At 41.4% G+C, this 15670-nt stretch overlaps 1 protein-coding gene across 4 annotated transcripts; it reads right to left on the reverse strand.

Moving 5' to 3' along the window:
* Positions 1 to 148: 148 nt before the first annotated feature.
* On the reverse strand, positions 149 to 11310 carry uimc1 (ubiquitin interaction motif containing 1). Of its 4 annotated transcripts, XM_044042811.1 has the most exons (21): positions 11213 to 11310; positions 11017 to 11073; positions 9300 to 9418; positions 8883 to 9012; positions 8738 to 8805; positions 7925 to 8638; positions 7783 to 7828; positions 7599 to 7708; positions 6067 to 6203; positions 5791 to 5938; positions 5472 to 5576; positions 2926 to 2987; positions 2646 to 2737; positions 2495 to 2565; positions 1650 to 1734; positions 1344 to 1577; positions 1196 to 1268; positions 981 to 1077; positions 846 to 894; positions 733 to 766; positions 149 to 651 (listed from the first exon to the last, which is right to left on the reverse strand). In XM_044042811.1, exons 3-21 carry the CDS (start codon positions 9414 to 9416, stop codon positions 519 to 521), a joined length of 2505 nt encoding a protein of 834 aa, XP_043898746.1. In that variant the 5' UTR covers positions 9417 to 9418; positions 11017 to 11073; positions 11213 to 11310; the 3' UTR covers positions 149 to 518. The 4 variants fall into 4 exon arrangements, with proteins under 4 accessions (XP_043898746.1, XP_043898747.1, XP_043898748.1 ...); XM_044042812.1 differs by lacking the exon at positions 11017 to 11073; XM_044042813.1 differs by having other exon boundaries at positions 7925 to 8608; positions 11017 to 11310.
* Between the last annotated feature and the right edge of the window lie 4360 nt (positions 11311 to 15670).

A 15670-nucleotide genomic window follows, 5' to 3' on the forward strand; every position in this document is an offset into this window, starting at 1 on the left:
AATGTTTCCTAATTCTTCTTCTTGTCATGACGACAACATTTAAAGTCAAACGTATTTGTTTGTAAAGTTATAGGCAGGTAACCACACCCACACCTGTCAATCACATGTGATCAGCTGATCAGGAACAGGACGTTAAATGAAGAGTCTGTTTTTGTTTTATTTGATTTATCGTGTTGATGTTTTTTGTTTTTTACACAAACAAACAAGAGTGTGCGTGTGTGAGTCAGTGAGTGAGTGAGTGAGTGATGAAAGACAATATTGTGTCACCGTTACAAAACAACATTTCATCAGTCACAGGAAACCAAGTGTGTCTGTGTGTGTGACTTGTCAGAACCAGTCGTGCTCATGGAGACTAAAACCTGGTCCTAATGAGACAGAACCTCATTTCTGAGGAACTGGTTAAGTTTAAGACTAAGATTTTAATGTGATTAAAGTTATTAACGTTCAGTGAGAACCTCCTCCTCGTCCTCAGGCTCCTCGTCCTCAGGCTTCTCATCGTGGTCTCTGACCGGCCTTCTTCAGTTGCAGGTGTTTTCTGAAGTGGACTGGGTGGTCTGCAGCTTCTGAGGTGGGCGTGAACGATGTGATCGCACTGATAACAAGCTCCTCCCCCTCCGGTCATCTTCATCGAACCGCAGGTCGATAACGTCACTGTTCACAGGCAGAAGAGTTCAGCTCTCACAGGACAAGTGAGGTGCAGGGAACAAGAGGTTGTGAATTGGTGAATCTTACTGTGAGTGAAGTGTGGATCCAGACGCTCGGCTCTCTGTGAGAACATGATGAATGGATGAATGAAAGCAAACACTGTTCACTGTCACTCATTCACACGCCAGTCATAAACTCACCTGATCGTCTGCTTTCCGTTTGCTCCAGAGCCGACAGCAGCTTTCCTGTCTGTCACACATGGAGGAGGAGGGGTTTAAACATACATCACAACCATTCAGCATGACAGATGATGTGTGTTTGTGTGTGTGTCTCACAGTGTGTGTGTTGCACTGATGAATGCACAGCTCGGTGTGTCGACTGTAATCTCTGAGAGGAAACACTTTGTGACAGATGTAACATTTCTCCTGTTTTCTGTCGCAAAACAACAAAACACATCCAACATTGATTTAGATCAGGACAAATGGGCGGAGCTTTGATGAGCCTAATGCTCCATGTTAGTTTGAAAGTGGGCGGAGCCTCATGTCCGTACCTGCCGCCGCTGGTCTCGTCAGTTTCGGCGCGGTTTCCTCTACGTGGTCGTTTCCTGCGCGGCTTCAAACAAACTACAAAGTAGAGAAAGTGTAAGTGCACTCCGCACTGCTGCCACCTGCAGGTGAAATGTGGGCATGTCCTCTCACCTTGGACGTCTCCGTCGCAGTACGCCGCATGCAGCTCAATCTTTGTCACGGAGAACGATCCCTGACACATGGGACAGTCCACATTAGTGTCAGAACTCTGAGGGAAGACGACGGGCGCTTCCGGCTCTGGAGACGTTGACCTCTCTGACTCTGCCCTCTCTAGCTCCGCCTTCTCGTTCATCACATATGGACTCACATCATCTGCGTCTCCCTCCATCTTTTCAGACGATGGATCTGAAAACACACTCAGCTTTAATCAGATATCACAGATTCAAGCGTTCAGCAGCAGGGGGCGCTCACACTCACAGTCAGCGTCCGTCTCTTCCTGCTGTGGAGAATCATCTGTGACCATCATCACGACCTCAGGAGGATCCACACGTCCAGGTGTGAGCTGCAGACAGGTGACAGGTGACAGGAGAGAGGTGAGAGGTGACAGGAGACAGGTAAGAGGTGACAAGTGAGAGGTGAGGAGACAGGTGTGAGGTGAGAGGTGACAGGGGAGACAGGTGAGAGGTGAGAGGAGAAGGGTGAGAGGTGACAGGAGACAGGTGGAGAGGTGAGGTGAGCTGGCGACAGGTGACAGGAGACAGGTGGAGAGGTGAGAGGGACAGGTGAGAGGTGACAGGTGACAGGGAGACAGGAGACAGGAGACAGGGAGACAGGAGACAGGTGACAGGAGTGAGGTGAGAGGTGACAGGTGACAGGAGACAGGTGAGAGGTGAGAGGTGAGAGGTGAGAGGTGACAGGTGAGAGGGTGACAGGAGACAGGTGAGAGGTGACAGGAGACAGGAAACAGGTGAGAGGTGAGAGGTGATAGGAGACAGGTGACTGGTGAGAGGAGAGGAGACAGGGGTGACAGGAGAGAGGTGACAGGTGACAGGTGAGTGAGGAGAGTGAGAGGTCACAGGTGAGAGGTGAGAGGTGACAGGAGACAGATGAGAGGTGAGAGGTGACAGGTGACAGGTGAGAGGTGAGAGGTGAGAGGTGAGAGGTGACGGGTGACGGGAGACAGGTGAGAGGTGACAGGTGAGAGGTGAGAGGTGAGAGGTGAGAGGAGACAGGTGTGAGACAGAGGGACAATCAAATCCTAAAAATGACTTGGTCCGTGTTTCAAGACGATTTACGCACGCACGCACACAGCGCGTCCTCACCTGAGCTGCGGCGTCAGTGAGCGCGGTCAGATCTTGTGTGCTGTCGCTGTCATCGTTGTTCATTTGAGTTTCTGTGATTCAAAGAGAAAATAATCATGGAGTAAATAACAAGTTATGATGTAACAGAAACAATCAACAATGTCTTCAGTACCTGCACAAACGTCACCGTCCACCTGTCCTTCTGTCTCCTCCTCTGTATCCACTGCATCGCTCTGCTGTTTGTGTCTCCGTCTGAGACGTCGTCTGAAAACCAGGAGGAAAATACTTTGATCACACATACTGTATATATGTACATATTATATATATACATATATGCATATATATAATGTGCACACACATTATATACGTACACATATATACATAATGTGTACATATATATGATGAGTGAAGTTGTTTGACATGAAGTTTAAAGACAGTAGCAGCGTTTTGACCTTGCGTTCACGTTGTTGTGTTCAGGTGCAGTTTCAGCAGGTGACTCTGGTGATGGAGATTTCTAGAAAAACAACAAACAACACATTCGAGTTGCCACGATACCAAAATGAGTAACTACGATACTATACCAGACAAAGTATCACTGTTACGGGTATTATCGCGATACTGCGGCCTTTATCGATTTTTGTTTTTATATATTAAGTTATAAATACTTATTAATTATAATGTTGTTTGGTGCATGTTACACATAATACTGGTGAAGTAAGAATTAGACTGAAACAAATATTTTTATGAATTATTAAAAAGTGAATTTATGTTTAACTAATATAAATAATCAACCTGTCTTTTAAAAAAATCTATTTGACAATAATGCTATTTTGATGCATGTTCTATGTGTTTATACTTTGACATCCTTTAACTCTTCATTCCTCAGCCTGTACACGGAGCATAGAGCCTCATATTAGCCAATGAGACAATAAACAGGGCATACATAAATGTGGGTGACGACACTGCAGGTGTTTTATGAGGTTGGATGTGTGATTGGTGGCAGCGCCTGCACAGTGGACGTTTTACCATTGCTTTACCGTCTGTGCCTCGTTTAAAGCCAAAATAGTTGTGACTTTTGGAGTTTGGTTTTTTAATAGTATATTATACTATACTAGTATATAGTATAGTTAGTGGTGCCACTGACAACGACACCGCTCGGGCCCGGTGCTTCTGCCATGGTGAGTGTGTTGTCTCGTGTTTGTGACTGTTAGCCGTGCGCGTGTCTGGGCAAGACACAACTTTAGCTTGTTGTTTGTTTGTTCATAGAGAAACACACCAACAGCCAATCAGCTAACAGACAGGTGGACCAAGCCTATCATATCCCTGGACGTCACCAGTAACAGGCAAACAGCCAACCATTCAGCAGCTGTGTGTTCGGTAGCAGTAGTTGTCATGTGTTGTTTGTTTAGGGAGTAGCATGCAGTGAGAAGCCGGGAGGCCATGTAGCGGAAACTGGCACCGGTAATAGTAATCTACGGTAGTATAGTAATCTACAGTAGTATAGTAATCCACAGTAGTATAGTAATCTACAGTAGTATAGTAATCTACGGTAGTATAGTAATCTACGGTATTATAGTAATCCATGGTAGTATAGTAATCTATGGTAGTATAATAATCCACGGTAGTATAGTAATCCACGGTAGTATAGTAATCTACGGTAGTATAGTAATCCACGGTAGTATAGTAATCTATGGTAGTATAGTAATCTACAGTAGTATAGTAATGCACAATAGTATAGTAATCCACGGTGGTATAGTAATCCACGGTAGTATAGTAATCCACTGTAGTATTGTAATCCACGGCAGTATAGTAATCTACGGTAGAATAGTAATCCACGGTGGTATAGTAATCCACGGTGGTATAGTAATCCACGGCAGTATAGTAATCCATGGCAGTATAGTAATCCACGGTTGTATAGTAATCCACAGTAGCATAGTAATCCACGTTAGTACCGTCGTGTAGAATTTCTAGTATAGTAGGAACCGTTATAATTTGACACCGTGGGATACCGTGGGTACTGTGCAACTCTACAACAAATACATGAATGAATGAATGAATGAATGAATGAATGAATGCAGAGACCACACACAGAGAGTTCATGCAGTGGTTTCCTTTCAAACATCATCTGTGATCATAGTAATCTACGGTAGTATAGTAATCTACGGTAGTATAGTAATCCACGGTAGTATAGTAATATACGGTAGTATAGTAATCCATGGTAGTAAAGTAATCTATGGTAGTATAGTAATCTACAGTAGTAAAGTAATCTATGGTAGTATAGTAATCTACAGTAGTATAGAAATCCACGGTAGATAGTAATCTACAGTAGTATAGTAATCCACGGTAGTATAGTAATCTACGGTAGTATAGTAATCCACAGTAGTATAGTAATCTACGGTAGTATAGTAATCCACGTAGTATAGTAAACGGTAGTATAGTAATCTACGGTAGTATAGCATCGGTAGTATAGTAATCTATGGTAGTATAGTATAGTAATGCACGGTAGTATAGTAATCCACGGTAGTGAAGTAATCTATGGTAGTATAGTAATCTACAGTAGTATAGTAATCCACAGTAGTATAGTTATCTACGGTAGTATAGTAATCCACAGTAGTATAGTAATCTACGGTAGTATAGTAATCCACAGTAGTATAGTAATCTACGGTAGTATAGTAATCCACGGTAGTATAGTAATCCACGGTAGTACCGCGCGTAGAATTTCTAGTATAGTAGGAACCGTTATGATTTGACACCGCGGGATACCGTGGGTACTGTGCAACTCTACAACAAATACATGAATGAATGAATGCACAGACCACACACAGAGAGTTCATGCAGTGGTTTCCTTTCAAACATCATCTGTGATGCTGAATGAAGTGAAAATGCTATTTTATATTTGAAGTGTAAAAGCGATGCACTGACATGAAGACTACACTATATTTCCTGTTTTCAAATCACATTTGTGTCATTTCAGTATGAGGAGCGCAGAGGAGCATACCTGGGGCGGGGGCAGGATTGGCGGGCCCCACGGTGCTTTCCTCAGCAGTGTCCTCTGACTGTGTTTCAGAGTCTGTGTGTAAACGTCCATCTGAGTGATGATGACCTGAGACACACGTGACACTGTTACTGCACACATACATTCATCACTTCATGGACAATGTGAGCGCATGAGGACAAGGAGGATGAGGTTCTTTACTCACTCAAACTACGACACAGCTTTATAAAGGTCAAAGTTCATCCATCCCTCACAACAATCAACGAACAAAGCCAACTTAAAAAAGAGACACAAATAAACATCGTAGTTCTTCATGGTTCACCTGTGTGTAGGAGTCTGGGTCCAGACCTCGAGGACAGAACGGAATCCCCCAGTAGTAGTGAACTGTTGGCCCGACTGGCCCCGCCCTCTCACTGCTGATTGGCTGCAGCTCTCGCTCTGTGGTGGAAAGCTGCTGTTGACAGACGATGCTGGAGAATCACAAGGACAGAATGTATGAGAGGCAGCAAGAGGATGATACGGTACCTGGTACCAGGTTACTGTGCTCATGGAAACGCTAGTTAAACTGTGCCCAATACGCCAATTGTGTTTCCTCTACCTGCCGTCTGAGCCCGTCTTCACTGGACCCCCCGTAGGACACCCTGTAGGACACCTGTGGTTCAGGTCAGCAGCGTTGACACGTGTCTGACCCACTGACCACTCCTCTGGGAAAACTGGACTTTCATAACCTGTTGGCTGAAGAGGACAGAGGACAGTGAACAGAGGGCAGAGAACAGAGGACAGTGACTCCTGACAACTGTCCTAGTTTACATGTTGCCCTTTTTTGTTATATGTTACCTTTGTGCGTGCCTTTGCATCTATCTATCATCAGAACCTGTACGACTTGTCGGTTTTACAACCTAACGGACTGCTGTCTAACTAACTAACTAACTTCTAACGAATTGTACCCGCCATACTTGTTCTGGCTACCCTTTCCAGAAGGGAGTATTGAGCTGAAAGGATCAGCCAGTAAAAATCTGGACAGTTGTAAAACCGTTGCTGGCGCTGTATCTGTGGAGTAAGGACTGCTGAGCGGAAGACGGCGATCGTGAAGTACCAGGTCCGGAGTACTGGTGAAGCAGTCGTGAATCACTAAAACGGAGGACAACAACTGTGAACTGAGCAACACCCTAGCAAAGAGAGAAGCCATTGTAAAAAGGCACCAAGAGACTATGGAAATACAAGGATGTGACACAGTTCAATTCGGCTTTCGATTAGGTTGAGGCACTCAAGAGAGAAAATATACTGCCGTGGAATCAGAAAGAGGCCAAAAGAAGACAACTGGATCAAAAACTTAATGGACTCAGAGAGGCCGTATATGCTAGGAAAGGCTATTGTGGTGCGATGCTGCACTCTCTGTGTCACCGCTGATCGCCAGCGGCGCACGGCGAGCTGCCTAAACTGCCCGGAGAACTGGAGCTTGTCAGCGGTGGCGATCAGTGGTGCCGCCACAGTTCGCCACCGCTGATCGCCAGCTCGCCGGAGCACCGGAACTGGTCAGCGGTGGGGTGGTCTCGGGAGCACAGTCTCCGGTCTGATACAGCAACATGCAGTTTATTCAGCTCGCCGCGCGCCGCTGGCGATCAGCGGTGGCGATCAGCAGTTCTGTTCCTAAGTGTTTTAACTGATTTACAGTTCGGTAGTTTTCGGCTCGATCTTTATGGAGGACGTCTCTTCCTGTGCCGGCACTCTCGTTGTTTTCTGCGCACGCTGACATGTTGATATTGTCAGAGAACTAGTGGAGGGAGGGGGAGACGAATAGAGCTGTAAAGCGCTGTAAAGAGGACAAATCAGAAACCCACTGGAAGAAGTGGGTGTGTGTTTGCCTGTGTCTCATTTGCATGTAAAGGGACCATGCACGAAAACCGAGCGTTCTGAAAGGGGCGGGTTTAGCAGGGTTATTGAACTACTATGATTCTTCATCCTTATGGTATTTTGACCAAAGCATGTCACTGACATGTTCATTAGGACACCAGGGAACTATTTTAATGGGGGAAATAGGGTATAATATGTCCCCTTTAAGTCAGACTAACATGTGTTATTAAGTCAGACTTAAGTCAGACTAACAGTTATGAACAGTGTAAAGTGTACCGTGATGACATCATCGTCCTGATCTGACCACACCAGCGTCATGTCACTGGTCAGCTCCATTTCACCTGCTTTCTTGTCTCTCAGTGACTCCATCACATCCTGTGCATGGCCTTAAACAAGAAACAAGACTTGTTAGTGAGTGATGACCTCTGACCTCTGAAACAAAGGTGACATATGACTTTACCTGACGTGTTTGAGCAGATGCCTCCATCAGGATCAGTGCTGCTGTGCTGCGTTCAAATATAAACAGATATAAAAAATACAACAATGTTACAATGTCTCCTCTACCTTCTACTCCTCCTCCTCATCTACCTCCTCCTCCTCACCTGGGTCAGACAGTGACTCGTCGTCTCATCCTTTGCGTGAGATGAAATTTGTCCGTGTGTCTCTTCTTGGTCCATCTCTGAGGTCTTCCTGGGGCTTCCTGGGAACACTGGGCTGTTAGGACTAAGGGAACAGGAAGTGGTTCTGACAGGTGACTGTCTCTGTGACTGCTGAGAGGACATCTCACGCTGCATGTTCCCACTAAATGTTGGACTTTTCAAATACTCTGGACTCAGCTGTGTCTCGCCATCATTTCCAGGCTCAGTCTCTGAGAAGGCGGGGCTGTTAGGACACAATGCTGTTTCACCTGGGCTTCTGGGAAACTTGGGGCTCTTGGGTTGGACAGTGATTTGTGAGGATGAGCAGCTTTTCTGAGAAAACAACACAAACCCAGACGTCCTGCAGGATTCCAGAAGGTTCTGACTCAGTCGAGGAACGTGAACTGCCACCCTGCAGCCACTCGCTGGGAAGGTGGGGGAATTACGGAGAGGAGAGACCTGCGCCGAGTTATCAGCGAGCAGTGGCGAGTCATCGGCGAGCAGTGGCGAGTCATCGGCGAGCTGCGGCGAGTCATCTGCGAGCTGCGGCGAGTCATCGGTGACCTGCGGCGAGTCATTGGCGACCTTCAGGGAGTCATCTGCGACCTTCAAGGAGTCAACCGCAACTCCTATCGAGTCATGGGCGAGCTGCGGCGAGTCATCGGTGAGCTGTGTTATCTATATTGACATCATGTCAGATGTTTTTTGTAGGATTTTATTGGCACTAATCTAAACATCAAACAGTTGATGAACAGATGATAAATGAGAAGTCATTACCTCAGCTCCCTCCATACTCACACCTCCTTCTTTCTTCTTCCTCCGATTCTTTGCAGTTGATATTAACTCTGCAAAAAGAAGAGTTTTTAACAGGAAATGATTTATCTGTGAACAGCAGAGTCACATGTGAGTTGCTGTGACTCGCCTTGGTTCAGGTTTGTCGTCGTTGTCCTCCTCCTGCTCCAGCGCAAGCATTTCCTTTGAGAGGAGAGACTGACAGTTGTGTCACCATCAGTGAGGAGGCTTCGACTCTGAGATGAAGTCTGGTCAACCATCTACAAGCAGAAGAAGAGAAGAAGACAAATCATAGGACATGAAGAACAAGAGTAATCCTGTTATGTTTAAGAAAAACAGCAGGAACCAGGTTCTGTCACTGATTGAGAAGAATAAAAACAGCAGGAACCAGGTTCTATCACTGATGGAGAAGAATAAAAACAGCAGGAATCAGGTTCTGTCACTGATGGAGAAGAAGAAAAACAGCAGGAACCAGGTTCTGTCACTGATGGAGGAGAAAAAACAAACGAGTGGACCTGGAAAAGCATCAGGTTCAGGATGAACTCACGCTCTCTTGGATGGCCTTCATCACAGCCTCCTCTTCCTGCTGAAGTCGACGCGCCGTGTCACTGGCTTCCTGTTCGCTCAGACGCACGGCCAGCTTCATCATTTCCTCCTCCGTCATCTCTGAGGACACAGGTGGCGCTTTGTTGTTACAGTGGAATCATGAGGACCCTTGTTTTCAAAGTTTGTGTTTTGATCTCTTCTCACTCAACACGCGTGTTTATGATGAAACAGCGATGATGAGTCAAGAGAAACAGTTCTGTAGGGCTGTAATCAACCAAAGAAATTCATGGTCGACTGAAGCCCTGAAATTTCTACTCAAAATCGACTAGTCGATTTGACAAAGAATACAAAGTAACATACAGTGCAGGAAGAGGCAGAAAGCCTAGTGGGCTTATTTGAAGCCTCTACCGAAATAGTGTTGAAATTTGACAATATTTAAAAGAAAACACAAAATTAAGATACAAAAAAAATTATCTAACTATATAAAACTGATAACAAACTAATAATCACAAATTCTATATAATAAAAAAAAAAACATTAATATAAAAGCAAAAGTGTGAGTGTGTAATGTGTGCGTGTGTGTATGTATGTGTGTGTCTCCATGAGGGAAATATTGGTTTATACACCTAAATTATTGATTCCTTGAGCATGTGTGAATCAAAAATAAAACACAGAGACATGAACAACACACGAAGAAAAGCAAATTACAAAACAACCGTTAAATAATCTTTTAAGTGTCTTTTGTAGAATTTTATGGAAGAACAGTTTTTTGTCAGATGGGAAAAGCCATTCCACAATTTAGTACCCCTAAATCTTATTGAAAATTGACCTCTGCAAGATATGATCATTGACATCATTTGTCTCATGTCCTCACACAAAGACACTCAACACAGGAGCTCAGCTTCACGGCTGAGACACAAACAGATTGCTGCAGTTGTTTGCGGGCGAGTGCGCAGGCCTGCAGTCATACAACGAATCAATGATTGATGAACTAAAACATGGAAATATGACAATTCTGATATGACCATGTACTCAAAACAGACGGAGCAACGTAACAAAGACAAGTTAGCTTAGCGTTTTATAAGATATGTTTGTAGTTGAGTTGTGATATGAAAAATGTTGCTGGCAAACTTTGCATTTGACTTTTTTGTCAACATCTATTTTTGTAAAATGCTGCCACACTGCCGATGTCTTTAACATGGATGTTAGAGGACGACTGACTGTAGCTCAACATGAAATAAAACCACCAGACTTCTGTAGTCTTTCTGTCTCTGTGGGTTGGGCTAATCCAAAATATGATCTGATCTGACATCATGATCTGATCTGACATCATGATCTGATACTGACGTCATGATCTGACACTGACGTCATGATCTGATACTGACGTCATGATCTGATACTGACGTCATGATCTGAAATCATGATCTGACACTGAGATCATGATCTGACATTATGATCCGATACTGACGTCATGATCTGACATCATGATCTGATACTGACATCATGATCTGATACTGACATGATCTGATACTGACATCATGATCTGACACTGACATCATGATCTGACATCATGTTTGACAAATAGTAATACTATTATATTATTATTGTGATTCACAGGAAACACACAGTTGAATGTGAAATAACTGGCGCCCTCTTGTGGCCTAACAACATCAATGACATGGACTCTGTGTTATTGTGATGATGATTGTGAGAAATACCTTTAAAGCACAGTTTTCACACACGTGTAGACGATGAAGATCCGGAAGTGGGTTTTTCTGACGTTTACACGCGTCCGTCAAAGTTTCAGTCACCGACACGTTCAAAAACGTACAAACCGACAATTAGCACTCGTTTCATGTATTACAGTATGTTCACAAACACGCGCTCACATTCTTCAACAAAAATAACAAATACCTCGCAGGAGATTCAGTTTCTAAACTCAGCGCAGTTCGCCTTAACTTCGCGACGCCATGTTTGCTTCTGTTGCCGTGGTCACGTGACTGCTGTGACGTAAACGCTGCCTTGACGTGTGTGTGTGTGTGTGTGTGTGTTTGTAACAGCGCCACCCTCTGGTCTGGAGTTTAGATGACAGGCTGAAAACAGAGGAAGCCGTTTCCGGTTGTTCGTGAGTGAACATTCACGAGCAAATTCCTGTTAAAAACTCTTTACTATTTATATTTATATATTTTTTTCCTTCTGAGGAACGAAGTAACGGACAGGAAGTCAGGTGACCCAAAAGTGAAAGCAAATACTTCAAAATAAAAGCCAAGGGGAGCGGAGAGAAACAATAATAGCCGATTAGATAGACGTACAGACGATTAGTCTGTCTTAGTTTACCCTCGCTACCAGTAGGTGGCAGTATGAGTATATGAGATGTTTAGACCCGTATACAGCATGTATTTTATCTGTGTGTTTTTATCATTTCAGATCCACACATACCTCCATGAAGAGAAGAAGATGTGTTGATGTGTAGCAATAAATGAACTATTTGGACTATTGAAAAAATAACGAGGTATTTGGTCTTAACAAACACCCTTCAGTAGACCTGGCTTCACTTACCACATAGTTCTTCATCACTGTATCATATCATCATCATCATTCACCCTCAGCTCAGATTTACACCTGCATGTACTTCTGGCCTAACACTGTCATCTTCTAAGAATCACAACATGACAATGTGTTATTTATTTTGATTTACTGACCATTTCACACCTGTGGACATTTACGTTCAGATACAGGGCGACACCTGAGACTTTGACATGAGACTTTTATCCCTGTGTGCGACAGGAACAGAGAAGAATATCATACTCGCATTGACTTTTTAACACAGAAATGTAGTTTCTGTGCAATTTGTGAATAATCACTTTGTAAACTATGAAATGTTATAGCCAAACTGCTTGAATATATAAATGTCAATTGGAAACAGGCACACAGTTCTTTCAACATTTAATTATCACGTTGATACAATATAGTAGCACATTTATATAATTGTTACGTTTATATAATTATCACGTTGATACAATATAGTATCACGTTTATATAAATATCACATTGATACAATACAGTATCACGTTTATATAATTATTACGTTTATATAATTATCACGTTGATACAATTTAGTATTACGTCTATATAATGATCACGTTGATACAATATAGTATCACGTCTATATAATTATGATACAATTTAGTATTGCTATATAATGATCGTTGATACAATATAGTATCCGCTATATGCGTTGAAATATGGTATCCGTCTATATAATGATCCCGTTGATACAATATAGTATCACGTCTATATAATTATCACGTGGAAACAATATAGTATCACGTCTATATAATTATCACGTTGATACAATATAGTATCACGTTGATAAAATATAGTATCACGTTGATACAATATAGTATCACGTCTATATAATTATCACGTTGATACTATATAGTATCACATCTATATAATTATCAATGTATCTGGAATATAGTATCCGTCTATATAATTATCCGCGTTGATACAATATAGTATCGCGTCTATGTATTATCAGGTTGATACAATATAGTATCGCGTCTATAAAATTATCACGTTGATACAATATAGTATCACGTCTATATAATTATCATGTTGGTACAATATAGTATCACGTCTATATATTTATCAGGTTGATACAATATAGTATCCGCGTCTATATAATGATCACGTTGATACAATATGTATCGCGTCTATTATTGATCAATATAGTATCCGTCTAGCGCGTTGATATATATTATCATATAATATCCGTTGATACTATATAGTATGCGTCTATATATTATCATACGTATAGTATCATATAATATCGCGGTATATCGCGTCTATATAATATCGCGTTACTATATAGTATCCGTTATAATATCACGTTGATACAATATAGTATCGCGTTGATACAATATAGTATCACGTCTATATAATTATCACGTTGATTCTATATAGTATCCGCTGATACAATATAGTATCCGCTATATAATTATCGCGTTGATACAATATCCGTCTCTATAATTATCCGCTGATTCATAGTATCCGTCTATATAATTATCGCGTTTGATACAATATAGTATCACGTCTATATATTATCAGGTTGATACAATATAGTATCACGTCTATATAATTATCACGTTGATACTATATAGTATCACGTCTATATAATTATCACGTTGATACTATATAGTATCACGTCTATATAATTATCACGTTGATACAATATAGTATTACGTCTATATAATCATCACGTTTATACAATATAGTATCACGTCTATAAAATTATGTTGATACAATATAGTATCACGTTGATACAATATAGTATCACGTCTATATAATTATCACGTTGATACAATATAGTATCACGTCTATGTATTATCAGGTTGATACAATATAGTATCGCGTTGATATAATTATCACCTTGATACAATATAGTATCACATCTATATATTTACAGTAGTATCGCGTCTATAAAATTATTACGTTTATATAATTATCACGTTGATACAATATAGTATCACGTTTATATAAACATCACGTTGATACAATACAGTATCACGTTTATATAATTATTACGTCTATATAATGATCACGTTGATACAATATAGTATCACGTCTATATAATTATCACGTTGAAACAATATAGTATCATGTCTATATAATTATCACGTTGAAACAATATAGTATCACGTCTATATAATTATCACGTTGATACAATATAGTATCACGTCTATATAATGATCACGTTGCTACAATATAGTATCACGTCTATAAAATTATCACATTGATACAATATAGTATCACGTTGATACAATATAGTATCCGATACGCCATGGTATCCGTTGATTCTATATGGTATCGCGTCTATCTCATTATCCGCGTTGATACAATATGGTATCACGTTTATGATATAATTATCACGTTGATACAATATAGTATCACGTTTATATATAATTATCCGCGTTGAGTTAAGTAATAGTACAGCAATTCATCGTTGATACAATATAGTATCGCGTATATATATTATAAGGTTGATACTGGCCGCGGTATAAGTCACATAAAGTATCGTTAATTTTCATATGCGTCTACTTATATTATCAAGGACATTTTAATATAGTATTACGTCTATATATAATTATCACGTTGATACAATATAGTATCACGTCTATAAAATTATCATGTTGATACAATATAGTATCACGTTGATACAATATAGTATCACGTCTATATAATTATCACGTTGATACTATATAGTATCACGTCTATATAATTATCACGTTGATACAATATAGTATCACGTTTATATAATTATCACGTTGATACTATATAGTATCACGTCTATATAATTATCACGTTGATACAATATAGTATCACGTTTATATAATTATCACGTTGATACAATATAGTATCACATCTATATATTATCAGGTTGATACAATATAGTATCACGTCTATAAAATTATCACGTTGATACAATATAGTATCACGTTGATACAATATAGTATCACGTCTATATAATTATCAAGTTGATACAATATAGTATCACGTTGATACAGTATAGTATCACGTCTATATATTATCAGGCGCCTCCATCAGTCAGTGTCTCAACATGCCTCCATCACGGTCTCAACACACCTCCGTCAGTCTCAACACGCCTCTGTCAGTCAGTGTCTCTACACGCCTCCATCACGGTCTCTCAGTAAAATTATCACGTTGATATAATATAGTATCACGGTTCCGTCATCAACAATATACGCCTCCATCACGTCTCTATATAATTATCAAGCCTCCATGTCAGTGTCTCAACACGCCTCCGTCAGTCAGCGTCTCAACACGCCTCCCTCAGTGTCTCAACACGCCTCCGTCAGTCAGCGTCTCAACACGCCTCCGTCAGGTGTTTGCCACAAAACATAACAGAGTAATGATGATGAGACTGATGTTTATTGATTAAATTGGGGCTAATGCTAAAGCTAACAATGTTGAACAGCTTGAATCATGTGCCACATCCAGGAACAGATGAAGAGAAAGAAGAGACTTTCAAAGTAAAGGTCAAATGTGCGAGTGGAAGAGTAAGAACATGTTTCAGTATCTGGACACAGTTTCAAAGTAAAGGCTCATTCTGTACAAATCTGACAAGTTTAAGGACATAACATGCATTTGTCCACATTTCAGTCCATAAATGATGTGTGTCTGTGTGTGTGTGTATGTGTGTGTCTGTCTGTCTGTGTGTGTGTGTGTCTGTGTGTGTCTGTCTGTGTGTGTGTGTGTGTCTGTCTCTGTGTGTGTGTGTGTTTGTCTGTGTGTGTGTGTGTGTGTGTGCGTGTGTGTGTCTGTGTGTGTGTCTGTCTGTCTGTCTGTGTG

Source organism: Solea senegalensis, linkage group LG13 (assembly GCF_019176455.1).
Source record: "Solea senegalensis isolate Sse05_10M linkage group LG13, IFAPA_SoseM_1, whole genome shotgun sequence".
Taxonomy (NCBI): Eukaryota; Metazoa; Chordata; class Actinopteri; order Pleuronectiformes; family Soleidae; genus Solea; species Solea senegalensis.